Source organism: Bison bison, unplaced genomic scaffold, assembly GCF_000754665.1.
Source record: "Bison bison bison isolate TAMUID 2011002044 unplaced genomic scaffold, Bison_UMD1.0 scf7180017862158, whole genome shotgun sequence".
NCBI classification, from domain to species: Eukaryota; Metazoa; Chordata; class Mammalia; order Artiodactyla; family Bovidae; genus Bison; species Bison bison.
The window spans coordinates 1121476-1138096 of NW_011492730.1; the positions used below are offsets into that span (position 1 = coordinate 1121476).

Below are 16621 nucleotides of genomic sequence, written 5' to 3' on the forward strand. Positions count from 1 at the left end.
TAATTTAAACATCTGACCAGAAGCATGAAAGAAACTAAGGTATAACTAGTTTTTACTGTATATTGATGTTAATTTATATTAAAAATACTGTCTGAAGTATGTGAAAAAGCAGGTTTCCTGTGAAATCTGAATTATATGAAGTTGAAAATCTAAAGAAAGGACTACCCCAACTACTAGGTATTCAACTTTCCATTATATTCCATTTGAGTCGGCATGATCTTTATTTCAAAATAGCATTTTTATTATATAAAAATGTAAAAATCCAGCAAAACCAGAAATACCGGATATATTTTCCTGGGCTTTCACATTTGTTGATTTTTATTTGCAATCTCTTTTTTCAATACAATTTACAACTTCATCCCCATTTGCAGTCTGATTATACAAGTGCTAAGTGGCAGGAAGGTCTAGAATAAATACACCAAAAAAAAAAAAAAAGGCAAAGCTGTGAATCAAAGTTGCATGCAACAGGCCTATGGGGGCTGGGGGGAAATGTCTAGGAAACAGTATAGAGTAAGACAAAGTAACTGGAAAGTTTTAGCTCAAGTTCCTTCAGTCATCTTTGTCTTTCGCTCCATGCTTAAGGATTCGAGTGAACTCAATGTAATTGAAATTCCCCTTTTTGTCAATAGGTGCTTCTCTGTACAGCTCGTCCACTTCCTCGTCTGTAAACCGGTCTCCCATTGTGGTCAGCAGTTCTCTCAGGTAATCCTCCTGAATGGTGCCTGGAAGGCAGCAGAGAAAAGGGAGTTGTGAACACTGCCCAGCATTCTAATGATCTGGTTCTCAATCTGGTCAATCTTACAAGGTATTTCATAACATACACATTTACATGAACAAAAATAAAGCAATATATAACCATATCATTATGTTTTCCTATTGTCTTTAGAGTTCTTTATTAATATTAAGTCATTTTAAAAGCTCAGTTAGTAGATCATATGCTTACAAAATTAATTTGAAGCAAGTATTTTCCAGAGGAGGAAAAAAACCCTTGTATTCCATATATATATATAAAACAGATATAGGATAGAAGGGCAGTGTGTTTCTAAGACCAAATGAAGGATGGTGCAGTTTTAAAAGGTTGAGATGGGGAGGCAGGAAGGAGGATGCAAGGTGTATCTGAGGAGGAGATGTGAGTGGCTGAGCAGAGGGTTAATGCAGAAGCAAAGGGGAAAATGAAAGGAGTAAGAAAATGGATCAGGTTTTTTTCAGTTTTAAATAATAAGGGGGAAAAAACCTAAGGTTTTATCGTTCAAGTTAGTGAACCATACTATTTGGTGAGATTTAAAGTCTGAAGACGTAGTTTTCAGTGTCTAAGAAATACTATTTACCGGCCAGTTCTTCTGGCTTTCATGGATGCTCAGAACCGAATTCAAAGGTTAACACCACACTCTGTGTAGCTATATGACCTACATCCCTGTGTTTTGGCCCTTCTCGGTCAACTGTCCTATTGTAAATGATGGTTTCCCTTTAGTCATTAAAAAAAATTATTTTACTCATCTTTCTCATTTCTTAAAAACCGTTTTACACAGTCTGGAATGAGGCCGGGGCATAACAAACAGTGCTCACCAGTTGCTTCCTCATCAAAGCAGGCAAAAGCATTTCTGATGACGTCCTCTGGGTCTGTGCCGTTCAGCTTCTCCCCAAACATGGTGAGGAACATGGTAAAGTTGATGGGCCCTGGAGCCTCGTTCATCATGGCTTCCAGGTACGCATCGGTTGGATTCTTCCCTGTAAAATTTCACATTTTCCCATTTAAGGACAAAGAACTCATTTCAGTAAATAACTATTCTGTTATTGTTATGTTCCACAATGTATTTTTTTAAAGTTACACCACCATTACATAAAACTAATCTTTCAGTTAACTTACATTGCTGTTGCTGTTTGTTGTTTAGTCACTAAGTCATGTCCAGCTCTTTTTCAACCCTATGGACTGCAGACTGCCAGGTTCTCTGTCTGTGGGATTCTCCAGGCAAGAATACTGCAGTGGATTGCCATTTCCTTCTCCAGGGGATCTTCCCGACCCAGAGATCGAACCTGTGTCTCCTGCACTGGGAGGGTAGTTCTTTATCACTGAGCCATGAGGGTAGCCCATAACATAAAAAATCTTAGATACACCATTATAAAAATGCATTCTGGGCTTAGATTGTCCATTCACTGATACTTTCTGCAACTTTTCCTCACTGTGGTTTAGTTGCTAAACTCTTGTGACCCCATGGACTGCAGCCCGCCAGGCTCCTCTGTTCATGGGATTCTCCAGGCAAGAATACTGGAGTGGGTTGCCATTTCCTTCTCCTTCACTATTCTTCATTCAAAACAAAACAAAACAAACACGTGAAACTATGAAACAGGCAATGCCACATTAGCACATTCGGAATGTTGATGACATTAAAGACCCATCAGGACATTTCAATACTGGTTATTTTTAAAAATCTATTCATGTTTCTAACTGTGGTACATGCAGCCATAATTGGTATGCTTCAAACAATTTATTTATAAGTTAGTAATTTAAGCTAAAACCATTAGATTGGTTTAGAACTGGGAGCTCATTTTAAACACTGTTATGTTACATTCGTTTTGGTTGTCAGACACATGCCCAGATGCCATTACTGGTGTTGAAATGCAGTCTTGTTTAGCATTGTTCATGATGGGAAATCTTAACCTCAGTTCCAACCGTGAACACGTCTCCCTGTTCCGGTACAGTGGGAGGGAACTCCCCTGACCTTCTGCTGGCAGTTGGGAGAAATTCCCCTAGAATGGCCTCATTGGTGGGAGTAACAAAGAGCCTCCCCGGTCCCAGCGCTTGTGAAGTCCACATGGCGTGGGAAAAGCAGCCCTGAAGGAAGCGTCTGGAGCAGTGGGTTTGAACCCCAGTTCTGCCCCTGGCTGCGTGCCTGGGAGGAGGGTGGCACCTGTCCAGGATTTACTTTCTATCTGTAAAATGACTTGACTAGTTAAATTCCAGAAGGTTTCCCTTCCAGCATTAAGTTTGTACGATTCTCCATGAAAAGAACATATATGTCAGTATGTCTCTATTACACCCAACTAAGCTCTAATGATAGTCCATGCTAGAATGATGGTTCATATGTAAGTTTTACTCCTGGGAATCTGAATGGAATTTAAGTGCCAGGTTGGCATCCATCTTATTGCATTACAATCTTCATTCAGTACACCTATTCAACATACCAATACAAAATCAGCCCCAAATTAATCTCAAGATTCTTTAAATAAGTGAAAGTGGTTAAAAAAGAAAAAAAAAAAAACCCTTTCTTTTCTATCTTCAGGCCTAACCCAATTCTCTTGCAGCATTTTTGGGGGATAAAAAGTATACCCCAAAGGTGTGAAGAGTACTTGGGTACAAAGAAGACACAAGGATGTAAAATGAACTGGCTTAGGCTAGGCACCTATGGACCCACTCAAGGAGTCTAATATACTTTGATTTAAAAGGTATGGGGTTCCCAAATCGAAGTCCTCGAAGTCCGCCTCTTATTGTACCACAACTCTTTCACCCAACAAAAGCTAACTAACATCTACCAGGAGGGAACAGGCTGATGTTCAACCTCTGTAATGCAACTAAGACCCGTAATTTTCCCTGGTGGGCTTCTTCGGTAGTGACCTGAAGTACACTTAGTGATTCGGCGTGCGGAAAACACTGGGACCCACCCCGCCTGCAAGTCAGCAAGTCGGATCCTGTCTTCACTCTTGAAACAGAACTTGCCCTCCACCGTGTCCTCTGCCTGCCTTTTGTCTGTGGAATAAGTTTAGTCAGAGAATATGTTTAATCGGAGAAACGAGAAATGCAGAAGCAAAGGAAAACAGTCAAAGGAGACCAAATAATAATAATGTAGTCATCAAGCACAGTCAAGAACCTTTAGTTCTTTCTCAGGGGCTATAGATAATATTCTGAGTCACACTGTGGGAGCCGTCTTATAGATACCAAAACACCAGGGTGAAGAAGTTAACCACACGATGACCGGACACCACCCACAACATAAGTTGCCACGATTCTGAGAACTGGTCTCAACGAATCCTGGAACTGAAGAGTAACTGTACTTAAAACAACCAAGATGACTCTGGTCAGACCATCAATGACCACTTTGAAGATGACTGTCAGGGTTGACTGTGCTGTTTCTACATGCAGCCCTCTCCTTCTGTCTACAACAGCTCTTGCCCCACTGGTTGCCAGTGGAGGGGTGGGGAGTCTGCCTTTGGACAGATGTTTGGCCTCCCTTCCCAGCTGCCAGCGTCTGAGATAAAGCAAACTTTCCTTCCCACCAACCTGGCCTGTTTATTGGCTTCTGGGCGTAGAGGAGCCGGACCCCACACGGACCCCACACGTACTCCTTTCCGTAACACTCTCACTCTGACTAAGAGGAATGTTGCAAAATGTTAACAACCACTGAATCTGGGTAAAGGATGGAAGCATGTTCATTATACTGTTCCTTCTACTTTATATTAGCTTAAAAGTTTTCAAGGGAGGGGCCATATGTATACTTATGGCTGATTCACATTGTGTAAGGCAGAAACCAACACAACACTGAAAGCAATTATATTCCAATTAAAAACAAATTTTAAAATATTTTCAAAACAATGTTAGGTGAAAAGTAAAATAGGGGAATGAAATTATGTGGTTATTAAAAGGAAAAAAAGTAACACCTTTTCTCCCTTTGTCCCTGGCCCTGGAATAGCCGTTTCTGGCTCTCAGTCTAACACAGAAACGCTCAAGTACAGACCCTAACTGTGGGCCATGCTTAACTTGTGTCCCCTGCCCCCAGGCTTGACACTCCTTTCTACTAACCATGAGATAGTGCTGACTCAGGCAGGACAAGGACTTTCCCTTCCTTCCTTAAGATCAAAACAACAAAATCACATAAAGAATAATAAATTAACACCCATGTAACCAAAATGACAGAGGGTAGTTTCTGTTTGCTTTAGATCTTGTATCTTTAAATGAAATATTGCCATTTGTAGCACCATGGATGGACCTAGAGATCATCATACTAAGGGAAGCAAGTAAGGCGCAGAGAAAGACAAATATAAAAAATCACTTACATATGAAATCTTAAAAAAAAAATGATACAGGTGAACTTCAACAAAACAGAAAGAGATTCACAAACATGGCAAATAACTTATGGTAACCAAAGGGGAAGTGGGGGAGGGGATACATCAGGGATTTGGGATTAATAGATACACATCACTATATATAACATAGATAAGCAACAAGATTTACTGTTCAGCACGGGAATGTTATTCAGCATCTTCTAATAATCTATGATGGAAAAGACTCTGAAACTGTATTCCTGAAATTAACACAATATTATAAATCAACTGTAGTTAAATAATGTGTGTGAGTGTGTGTAGGCTCAGTTGTGTCCGACTCTTTGTGACCACATGGACTGTAGCCTGCCAGACTTCTCTGCCCATGGAATTTTCCAGGCAAGAATATTGGAGTGGGTTGCCATTTCCTATTCCAGGGGATCTTCCTAAACCAGGGATCGAACACGTGTCTCTTGAGTCTCCTGCACTGGCGAGTGGATTGGGCCACTGGGGAAAGCCCAAATAATGTATAAAAATCCATAAATCCCCTACCTTTACATTTTCATTTCTGTAATTATAAAGAAGTTATAAAGTGTGAAAGTCCCCTTCCTTGTGTCTCTCCCCCTGCTTTTTTTAGGAGACCTGGCCTTCCTCCTTGAGATGATCATGATCACTTATTAATGTCACCTCTTTTCTTACAACCTGCTCTCAACCTTTACTACTTAGTACACTATATTATTATTGGAGAAGGCAATGGCACCCCACTCCAGTACTCTTGCCTGGAAAATCCCATGGACGGAGGAGCCTGGTAGGCTGCAGTCCATGGGGTTGCTAAGAGTCGGGCACGACTGAGAGACTTCACTTTCACTTTTCACTTCATGCATTGGAGAAGGAAATGGCAACCCACTCCAGTGTTCTTGCCTGGAGAATCCCAGGGACAAGGGAGCATGGTGGGCTACCGTCTATGCGGTCACACAGAGTCGGACATGACTGAAGTGACTTAGAATAGCATAGCATAGCATATACTATATTATTAGCCACTTTTGTTTAAGATTCTGGTTTTCTGTCACCTAGCCATTCCCTGGTTTTTCACCTAGTGGACTTATCATATTTAGCCACAGGAATGGAACGTGCCCAGCCAGAGAGGCTGCCAGGCCCACACCCCTGCAGGCATATCCTCTTGTGACTGGCCCTACTTCAGTAGGGCATCTCCCACCCAACATCTCTCAACAGGCCTCTGAGATGGATAATTGCACATCACACAAACATTAATTCATAAAATGCTGATTAATGTTTATGTTGGAGGAGGCAGGCATATTAAGAACATAAGAGTCTACCTAGAGAAGCAAGCATGTCATGCAAGTCTTCCTTGTCGATGAACCCATCCCTGTTCTGGTCGATCATGTTGAAGGCCTCCTTGAACTCCTGAATCTGGGACTGGTCAAACATGGCGAACACGTTGGAGGTCGCACGCTGGGGGCGCTTCTTGGTCTTGGTCTTTGCCTTTTTGCTCGACATGGTGGCGGTTTAATTCTAGAATTGAAAAGAAAAGAACATAAAGCAAAACTGAAGGCATAAAGCCCAAAGTAAAGAAAAGGACTCATGACACCTAAAGTTAGTGAGTAAAAACATCTCAACGTAGAATGATTATCTGGGTTATGTTATACATGTAAACTGTGTTTCCAATGTCACAAAAAACATCTACAAAAAAGAAGTTTTGAAGAAATAGGAAAGTACTGATGTAGCTTTCTCCCAAGTTTCATGAAACTCATTTTTATTAAACATGAATGAGATGTGAAGCATGCAGCAATAGCTCACACTTACCAAGTGCTACTGTGTGCCAAGCACTGCTCTGAAGACAGGGGGCTCCCCTTAAGACTCCAAAGTGGACATCTCAGTTCACAGAGACTGTCCCATTTAACCCTCACAACAATCCTATGCAGCAGGTGTACCTTTTAACTCCATTTTACCACCAACATTACATACCTCTCTGAGCCTTGGTTTTTTCCAAAATGCAGCTTGAAAATTTAGAGACGCTCACTAAATTCTGTTTTAGAGCAAAACACAATAATTGCTCTAACAGAAGTGAGAATTAAATGAGATATATGCAAAGAGACTAGTACAGTCACTGTAAGTACATGCTCAAAAGGCTCTCATTTAAAAAAAAATCAAAACATATCTTTAATCTTGTATCCCTGCTAGCTACATCTTCATTTTCTATTTCTCCAGACAAAACTTTTAGAATAGTAGTCTAATTCTCAAATCTCTCCATTTTCTCATCTTCCCAAACACTCCTCAATTCTCTGTAATATAGTTTTAGTGGTAGCCTCTAATACTCTACTACCAATAATTTATATGTCAAATAGAATAGACACTTCTCATTCCCTTTTATTTTTTGGCTACACCATGTAGCTTGCAGGATCTTAGTTCCCCAAATAGGGATCAAACTTGGGTCCCTGGCAGTGAGAGTCCTAACCACTGGACTGCCAGGGAATTTCCTTATTCCATTTTTATTTGCAGTTTCGATTGATATAAACACAACACAAATAGACTACTGGCTTTGGAATTAGAAAAGTGCTGAGTTCGAATCTCAGCTTTACCATTACTAGCTACCATGGACACCAGAAAAAAAAATTGTTTTTTAAATATTTGTTTGCATGGAGTCTTAGCCACTGGACCACCAGAGAAGGCCACAGAAAAAATTTTTGATCCAATGTTTTATTCAATGTTCACAATGGCCCTGAGAGAGAGGTACTCCCTCATTAGGTTAAAAAAAATAATTAATGGCCCTTGTATAGTAAAGAATTTAATTTTGTCCCAAAAGAGGTCTGGCCTTGGTCCTCAGCTCCTGGGAGGTAATCTCTAAGTCCTTAGGATGTCCTGCCTCGTTTACCTGGGGTCTTGGGGTCAGGTGTTATCAGCCTGGCCTCTAGACAAACTTTGGAAACTGAGATCGGCCTAGGAGCAGTGGACAGTAGCTAGGGGACAGGTTCCCAGCAAAAGCTACAGCTAGCAAGCAAGGGGAGACACTACTCTGGCAGGCAAGTCTGTGCACACTGTCACATCTTACCAGGAAGCAACACTGCCCGTGGAGAAGACCACTGGGAGCTGAGCATTTGGAATTCTCCTGGGCTCTGCATATCTCTTCCCTTGATTGATTTTAGTCTGAGTCCTTTTGCTGTAATAAACCAGAACTACAGGTGTCACAGTTCTCAGTGAGTCCTAGCGAATTACTGAACCTGAGCATTGGTCATCTCAGGGAACCCAAACTGCAATTTGGTGTCAGAAATGACGGGGGCCTTGGGGACTGTTCTAACTCTGAAGCCACAGAGCGCAAAGGCAGATGACTGGTGGGGGCAGTGGCTGAGCAGAGGAACTCTGGACCTGGGTCTCTAGGCCTTCCAGACTTGGACTTCAAATCCTTATTGTTTTAGTCCATTTGCCGTTTTGAAGCACATCAGCCTTAGAGTCCTTACTCTTGACATTCCAACTCCTTCCCCTCCCTGCACACTTGGCCTGAATAAATGTTAATTTCTTCCCCTTCCTGTAATTTGGCTTGTATGTGACCTCAGTTATATTGAAGGTCAAGTCGGACACAGAATGTGATGCACTAGCAAGGCACTTGACTCTGCTTTAATTCTTCCTTACATTCCAAAACTGTGGGATTAAAATTCTTTCTCATGCTAAAAATTCTATGACTCTATTTCTTCAAGATTCAAAAGATATAAAAGACAGTAGATCTGAAGGCAAGAATTAGTGCTCTCCTTCAGTTTCAACAAATTGTATTTGTAATAGAGTCATTGAGAAAAATCTCCCAGAGAAAAATCTTTATGTAAAAAAAAAAGATCAATTGTTTCATGCTAACCTTACAGCTAACCCAAAAGTACATTATATTTAAACATCTTTGAAGCTTAGTTGGAGTTGTCGAAGAAGCTGATGCTGAGAAGAGACAGGTAACCCAGTAAGGCTAGAAAAGCCATTATACAGTGAGCAAGTCTGAGCCCCCAGTCAAAACCTGTTACAGAGCAGATATGGCTCAATGTAGTAATACCATGATTTCTTTAAAAAGAAAAAAGTTGATTTTTTCTCTGTACTTCTTTTAAAACTGGGCTTCTCTAAGAGCTCAGTTGGTAAAGAATCCACCTGCGATGCAGGAGACCCTGGTTAGATTCCTGGGTCAGGAAGATCTACTGGAGAAGGGATAGGCTGCCCACTCCAGTAGTCTTGGGCTTCCTTTGTGGTTCAGCTGGTAAAGAATCTGCCAGCAATGCAGAAGACCTGGATTTGATCCCTGGGTTGGGAAGATGCCCTGGAGAAGGGAGAGGCTACTCACTCCAGTATTCTGGCCGGGAGAATTTCATGGACTGTACAGTCCATGGGATTGCAAAGAGTCGGACATGACCGAGCGACTTTCACTTCATTTAAAACTAGTGTACATTTATATTTGTATATGGTATCCATAAAAGTACACATATAAAATATCAAGTGATAATAAAACATCAGCTGAAAAGTAAGGCAAAGTTGTAGCAAAACAATCAATCTGAAACAAACTCTGGCCTCCAAAGAAACTTCCCTCCTCTTTCTTCTCAACTACTGAGATAAATATCTTGGCTTTCTCCACTTTCTCACTTCCCACTCACCACAATCTGGCTCTCTCTTCTCTACTGTAAGCACTTTCCATTTGCCAAATCCCGTTTAAGTCTTCTTGGACCCTTCTGCTGTATTTGACACCATTTTATCCCTCCTCTCTTCAGGCATCAGCAACCCTTGGCCTTGGTGAACTGTAACAGCAGAAGTGAACTGTCCCAAAAGGAACAGGAGCCCCAGGTTCCCATCCTTGAAGACCTCACTCTCCTAGGAAGGAGACTCCTGAACATCAGCTTGGGACGCCTGGTTGAAGTAAGATGCTGGTCTGACTTGGTCTCTCAGGCCCCCTCTCAGTTCTATTTCTATGCCTGGTCTTCCTCCAGTTTCTTATTAGGCTCTTCTCTCCTCCACTCACTTAAATATTCACGTTCCCCAGCATTCTCACGGTGCACGGCTCATTAAATTAACTCTGCGTTCCCTGGATGATCTCATCGGCTCTGTTCTGACAACACCTGTGACTCCCACGTCTGCATTCCCAGGGCAGACCCTTCCCTTGGGCTGTGGACTCAAACAGCCATTTGTGCTGGTGTGAGGCACTCATTTGATGTCCCACAGACTCTCAGAATCAACATGTTAGAAACTGAATTACCTTCCCCTCCTAACCTTTCTCAGCTTTGTTTACTGTCAGTTGATGGCACTATCACTTACTCTCTCGCCAAGCCAGACAACGGTGAGTCATCCCTGACTTGTCCCTCTCCCCGATGAAACAGGCCCAGCCTCTTAAATAGATATCAGACTTGCTCATCTTCTTGCCACCACCCTACTCTGCTGCTGCTGCTGCTTCTAAGTCGCTTCAGTCGTGTCCGACTCTGTGCGACCCCACAGACGGCAGCCCACCAAGCTTCCCCGTCCCTGGGATTCTCCAGGCAAGAACACTGGAGTGGGTTGCCATTTCCTTCTGCAATGCATGAAAGTGAAAAGTGAAAGTGAAGTCACTCAGTTGTGTCCGACTCTTAGCAACCCCATGGACTGCAGCCTACCAGGTTCCTCTGTCCATGGATTTTCCAGGCAAGAGTACTGGAGTGGGGTGCCATTGCCTTCTCCGACCTTACTCTGGGCCCTCATCATCTCTGTGTAGAATATTCTATGGCCAACACACCAACCTCCTTGCCTCTTGGTGGCCTGTCAACTACTCTATCTTCCAGCCAGAGGCGTGTAAAACATGAAATAACCACATCATTCCCTTTTGAGAACTCTTCGGCCCTCCACCCATGCCTACAGGACACAGTACAAGTTCTTAAGCATGCACACCTTCCCCTGCTCTAGAATGACCTTTCTCTAGCCATTCTCTGCTTTCTACTTTTCCTTCAGCAACACCAAATGCCTAGAATGTGCCCAAGCACTATGCAGTTTCTCATGTATTTGTTTTTGTTATTATTCTAGCCCCAAATGCCTTAGCACCAGAGAGAATTAAAGGTCTACTCAACTTATGGCTACTCCCATTTGCAGAGTGACTCATGTGCTAGACACAAAGGTGAGTTAAATTCCCATGCCCGCTTTACACATGAAGGAACTGAATAGCAAAGATGTCAAACAACTTGCCCACCGTCACCTGGTGGCAGACCTAGAATTCAACCCCATTTGTTCAAGGTGATTTTACCTGTATATTCTTCATGCAATTCTTCTAGTTTTTATTTCTGGCCACAGGGCCCAGGTTGTGGATCTTAGTTACCCTACCAGGGACTCAACCTGCACTTCCACTGCAGGGAGCCATAACCACTGGACTGCCAGGGAGGTCCCTCCAGTTATTTTTTTTTAATCACAAAATAGTTCTTAAACTTTCAGTACTCACCAGTATAATCCAACATTCCTGAACAGCTACTTTCCTCTAAATGTAATTCCCAGTGAAACTGAGTTTTCAAATTCCAACTCTTCTGGGGAATTTATTTGCACAGATTAGAAGTGCACAGCTGAATGGGAAGGGAATAAAATATGAAAGGCACCCCCTGCAGCTGTGCAGTGTTGCAGCCTTGGTTTGGGTTTATCAAATGGCAGTATTTCCTCCCAGTACCTGTCTTGGTTTGACATGACAGGTAAAGGCTTGACATCTTTACCTGCAACTATCAAATTACTACTTGACCTATAAATATCAAACGAATAAAACCCACCAAACTCCATTCTTAGTTACAAAAAATAACCATTTAGAACACAGCATATAAGGTAGTGAATCAGCCTTAACAGCAATAAAACAAAAGTCTCACTTCCTCTTCAAAATTTTTATTGTATTATTTTTGTAAATTTCGGATACAGAGTGAACTAAAGGTTATATGTAGTACTCACAGGTTAAAGAAGGGCAGGGATATAGGAATACTGGTGGTAGAGGTGGTTATAGTGTCAACATATTTAGATCATAGTCTAAATATTTGCAAAATCACCTGCAATAGTGCTGTGCAAATCAAAACATGGGCACCGTGATCATTAACAGGCAGCAATTGCTTGAGAACTTCGTCCAGCCTCTATGGCTTTATTGGGAACCTGGGAGAGAGGTGCTTACGGCGCATTCTGTCAGCTTCCTAAGCAGCATCTCAGGCAGCAACGTGATGCTACCATATGGCAGGTAGATACAGCTCTCACAGCAGTTAGCCTCTGGTTTCGACCTTGGCTGCACATCAGAATCACCTTGGAAAGTTTTAAAAAGTGATGTCTAGGTCCTGGTCTGGTACAATGGAAACTGAAGGTCTGTAGGTGGAGCCTATGAATTGGTATTTTTAAAATGAACCAGGTGATTCCAATGTAGAGTGAAGGTTGAGAATCACTGAGTTAACCACTTAGAAGGCACTGGCTGTGGTTCTGAGATTCTGCCTGACACTTTGCAATAACAGACTAACAACAGAAAACCAAACAAGTTTATTAAGGTGTATATCTCATGTTTACCTGGGATACCCAGGGAAAATGCAACTCTCAGAGGTAGCTTAGAACTCTGGCTTCAATATCATCTCAGCTAAAGCCAGAAGGCGTGTGTGAAGGGGAGAGGCCAGGGACGAAGGTGAAAAGCACACTGTAAACAAGGGCAAGCCTTCCCTTGGGATTTCAGCCCAGCCTTGCCCTCTAAGAGTCTTAAGTTGTCTCTTTAACAACCTTTGTCCTTCCTGGTAGAGAGCGAAAGAAGACCTTTGTAAATTTGTGTCCTGCCTTTCGGCAAACTTCCTGAAGCCTGTGCTCAGTCCTTCGGTCGGGTCCTTTGCAACCCCAAGGACTGTAGCCCACCAGGGATTCTCCAGGCAAGAATACTGGAGTGGGCTGCGATTTTCTTCTCCAGGGGATCTTCCAGACCTAGGGATCAAACCTGCATCTCCTTCATCTCTTGCACTGGCAGGGGGATTCTTTACCACTGAGCCACCTGGGAAGCCCTTCAGGCAAATTGAGGGAGGGCAAAGAGATTTTCTTGTGTCTGCCTCTTTTCAGTTGCCTTCAGCTCAAAAGAATTTTTAGGCCAAAGTGGCATATTTTGGGGTGGCATATTCTGCCACCCTTCATATGCAACAGGACATTGTGAAAATGAAGGGGTGTGATTTTGTCATAATACATGTTGTAGGTTCTGCCATGCTCTCGCTCAGATTGCTCAATGTGGGGGAAGCCAGCACAAGGTCATGAGGGCACTACACGACCCCATGGAGAGGTCCACGTGGCAGGGAACTGGGACCGCCGGCCAACTGCCAGCAGCAACCTGCCATCCAGGTGAGTCAGCCATTTGGAGGTGGATCCTCTGTCAAACAACTGCAAACCCAGCTGACATCTGGACTCCCAAGTTCAAGACAGCCAGAATCACCCTGCTAAGCTGCCCTGGAATTGCTGGCCCTCAGAAGCTCTGTAGTGTTTTCTTAAGGTGCTAAGTTTGGGCATAATCTTATATACTCATTGAAAACTAAGCAAGCCATTGTGTTTCCTTGGCATCTACAATATTTAATAGGGCAATGCCTTTACTTCAGAATTATAGCCAAAGAATTTTTAAAACGAAGGGGCCACAGCCATGTTTGCACTGGATAGGGAAACTTTCTATTCCTGGTTAGCAAGCTTTAATTCCCTCCATTCGGTTTCTCTCAAGTTCAGAGGATTCTTCTCTTCAGTGCAACAGCCACTCCTTTCTCAACCTTCCCATTGCCAACCTCTATCCTCTTCTTCAGGCTGATCACTATGCTGATTTCCTAGTTCTTGCTATCTAACTGGAGTTTTCTTCAGTTTGTCTTGAATGACTGCTTTTCTCAAGGACTGGTTGAAAAACTGATAACATAATGGTGCCACTCAAAAATGAGGTAACTGGGGGAGGAAGGAGAAGCTGGTTTCATGAGCAAAGGGATGACAGACAGTTCAAGTTTTAGCCATGCTACAGCAGAGATGCCTGGGGACAGGATGTTTAGAAGGTCTCCTCTCAAGGCTGATTTGTGAGCAGAGGCACAGAGTGAGGTCTGAGAGTGGATGAACGCAAAACAAGTAGAGAGTGGTTCTTGGGTTAAAACTTAAGTTCATTCCTGATTCAATTCTCATCTTCGCCAAGGTCTATCAGTATCTGCAGGAACATCTCGTGAATTCCCATGGCCATTACTGTAGTCAAGACTAGTGCTCATGCTAATTGGGAAGATCAAATGACTGGGTATGTGAGCAAGTGTGAACAGCAATAATCAAGAGAATTGAGTATATAATCAAATTAAAATACTCCTCAAAATTAACCTGACATACTCAATGACATATTATTGTTTTTATGCTGCCTATTTAGGCAGATATATAATCAGTTCCATAAATTATTATATCTGTTACTTCTTTTAGAGCCAAACTCAATTTTACAGCTTTTCTCTTAGCAGCGGTGAAGTTTTCCCTATGCTATAAACATTTTAACATTTATCACATACATTATAATGCTGTCATTGCTTTATTATGGGTTTTATGATCATCCCAACTGGTAGTAAACTTTCTATTGTCTCTACTCCCCTATCATCTTTTTATTGTGAAACAATAAAGTAAAATTTACATATAGTGAAATGTACAGATCTTAAAAATGATGTACACCATATAACCACCACCCCAAGTAACCAACCATCAAGTAACAAACATGACTCCAGAAAGTTCTCTCCAAATCAATCACTCTCTCCCCAGGCTACAATTGCTCAGATTTCTATCACCGTAAATAGTTCTGACTTTGAACTTCTTACAGATGGAATTATACAGTGCATACTTTAAGTGTCCAATTTCTTTCACTCAATATTTTTGAGAGTTATGTATCTCACTGCATTTATCAGTGGTTCTTTTCTTTACTTTTACTGCCCAGTCGTATTCCACTGCCGTGTCATTTACATGTCCATTTTTATAGCATTTAGCCTATCTACCAAAGATTGCAGGGTTAAGTATAGCGTCTTACACATTGCTGGTGCTCAGTAAACACTAGTCAAGCGAACAAATACATATGCCTCCTCAAAATAGTACATACACATACGTCCTCTGTAAGGTAGGTCCTAGGTCTGACTCCCCAATTATGGCTTTCTCCAAGGTCTACCCATAAACTCCAATGGACTCTCAGCAAGAGATCCTTAACAAAATGTACCAGTCACTCCTTGTTCCACACCTGACACAAACAAAGCTAATAAGAGTGCTGAATATGTGCTAGGCACTGGTCTAAGCATTTCATATGCATTAACTTATGTAATCCTCAAAACCACTTTGACATAGGTGCTGTTATTTTCCCCATTTCTCAGATGAGGAAATTAGGGCAAGTAGAATACATAATTTGTCTGGAGCCACAGGTAGAAAAAAGTAGAACTTAGATGCAAAATCATGCTCAGGAAGTCGATCTCAAGCGCTTGTACCATTAGCTCTTAATGCCCTGCAGCTGAAATTCTCTACCAAGAAAATGTGGAGAGCTGGCTGGAGGTAACAAGCAAAGCTACCACAGCTCAGGTGCAGAACAAAGGAAGATGCCAAAATCATCCCAAGATACACATTGTCTTTGAACCTTGGGAGACCGACAACCAGCTTTCTTAGGGGCTCCTGGTCCTTTTATCTCTCCTAAGTCCAGCAGCCCTCACCCGGGACCTGTCCTTCAGAAGCTGCAGTTTTGTTTTTGTTTTTCAGAAGCTGCAGTTTATCTTGCCCAAACTCAGTCTCATTAAACCATAAACCGAGTCAGTCACCATAGAAGCTGTTTCATTCAACAGAGCCTGGACAAACAATAAGCTGTGTACTTAACCATAAGCTCCAAGAGAGTCCATCTAATGCTCAGAGAAAATGGGTGGTCCAGGTGAACCCCTCAAGTGACTTTGGGCAAATTATCTCACTTCACTGAATTTCATTCTTCTCCATTATAAGACTAAAGATAACCTATAAAGTTCTTCTGAATTCTGAAGTGCTATGATTCTTTTCTCACCGAAGGAGAGTTGCAAATCCATCTTTAACCAAGGCTGCCAAACTAATCCTCTAAACACCCTTTTCTTCATCTCTCTCCCTTAGTGAAGAATCCAAAATGACTCCCTAATGCCTCTTACATAATTTTTATTTCTCGTCAAGTTTGCAAGACATCTGTGAAAAGATTCCCACGGATCTACCCACTTCTAGCTATTATCCATCACAGTTCTGTTCCGTTCAGGCTGGTCTCCCCGTCTTCTCCTTTTCACACGACACAATTCCCACCTTCTGAGCTTTTGGTCTTGTTACCGCCTGCCACAGATCAGCCAGAAATAGTAAGTTCTCCCTCCCAGGGCTAAGTCCAAGGCCTCCAATGAGGTCACGATTCGTTTTTTTCAGGAAACCCTTCCTGATTTTTGCTATTTGTTCTCTTCTTCATTGGTAGGAACGGAGTAAATCTTTATAAGATGCGAGATACTGCGAAAGAGCCAAAACTCCTGCGGAAATCGTTCCATTCAGCCGGTGCCAACCCGGCACTCCCGGCAAGAACCAGATACTAGCGGGCCCCCTGTGTCCCCAGAGCACCCTGCCCTGTGTGTGGCACAGA

The 16621-nt window shown here is 42.3% G+C and overlaps 1 protein-coding gene across 1 annotated transcript in view; it reads right to left on the reverse strand.

Moving 5' to 3' along the window:
• Nucleotides 1-200: 200 nt before the first annotated feature.
• The window catches only part of LOC104983287 (myosin regulatory light chain 12B), a 16879-nt gene continuing 458 nt past the window's right edge, over nt 201-16621 (reverse strand). Inside the window, exons 2-4 of the mRNA XM_010832714.1 lie at nt 6372-6567; nt 1567-1728; nt 201-722 (exon numbers count right to left, since the gene is read on the reverse strand). Of these exons, the coding sequence (XP_010831016.1) occupies nt 550-722; nt 1567-1728; nt 6372-6552 (516 nt within the window). The 5' untranslated portion in view covers nt 6553-6567 and the 3' untranslated portion in view covers nt 201-549. The remainder of the gene's footprint in view (nt 723-1566; nt 1729-6371; nt 6568-16621) is intronic.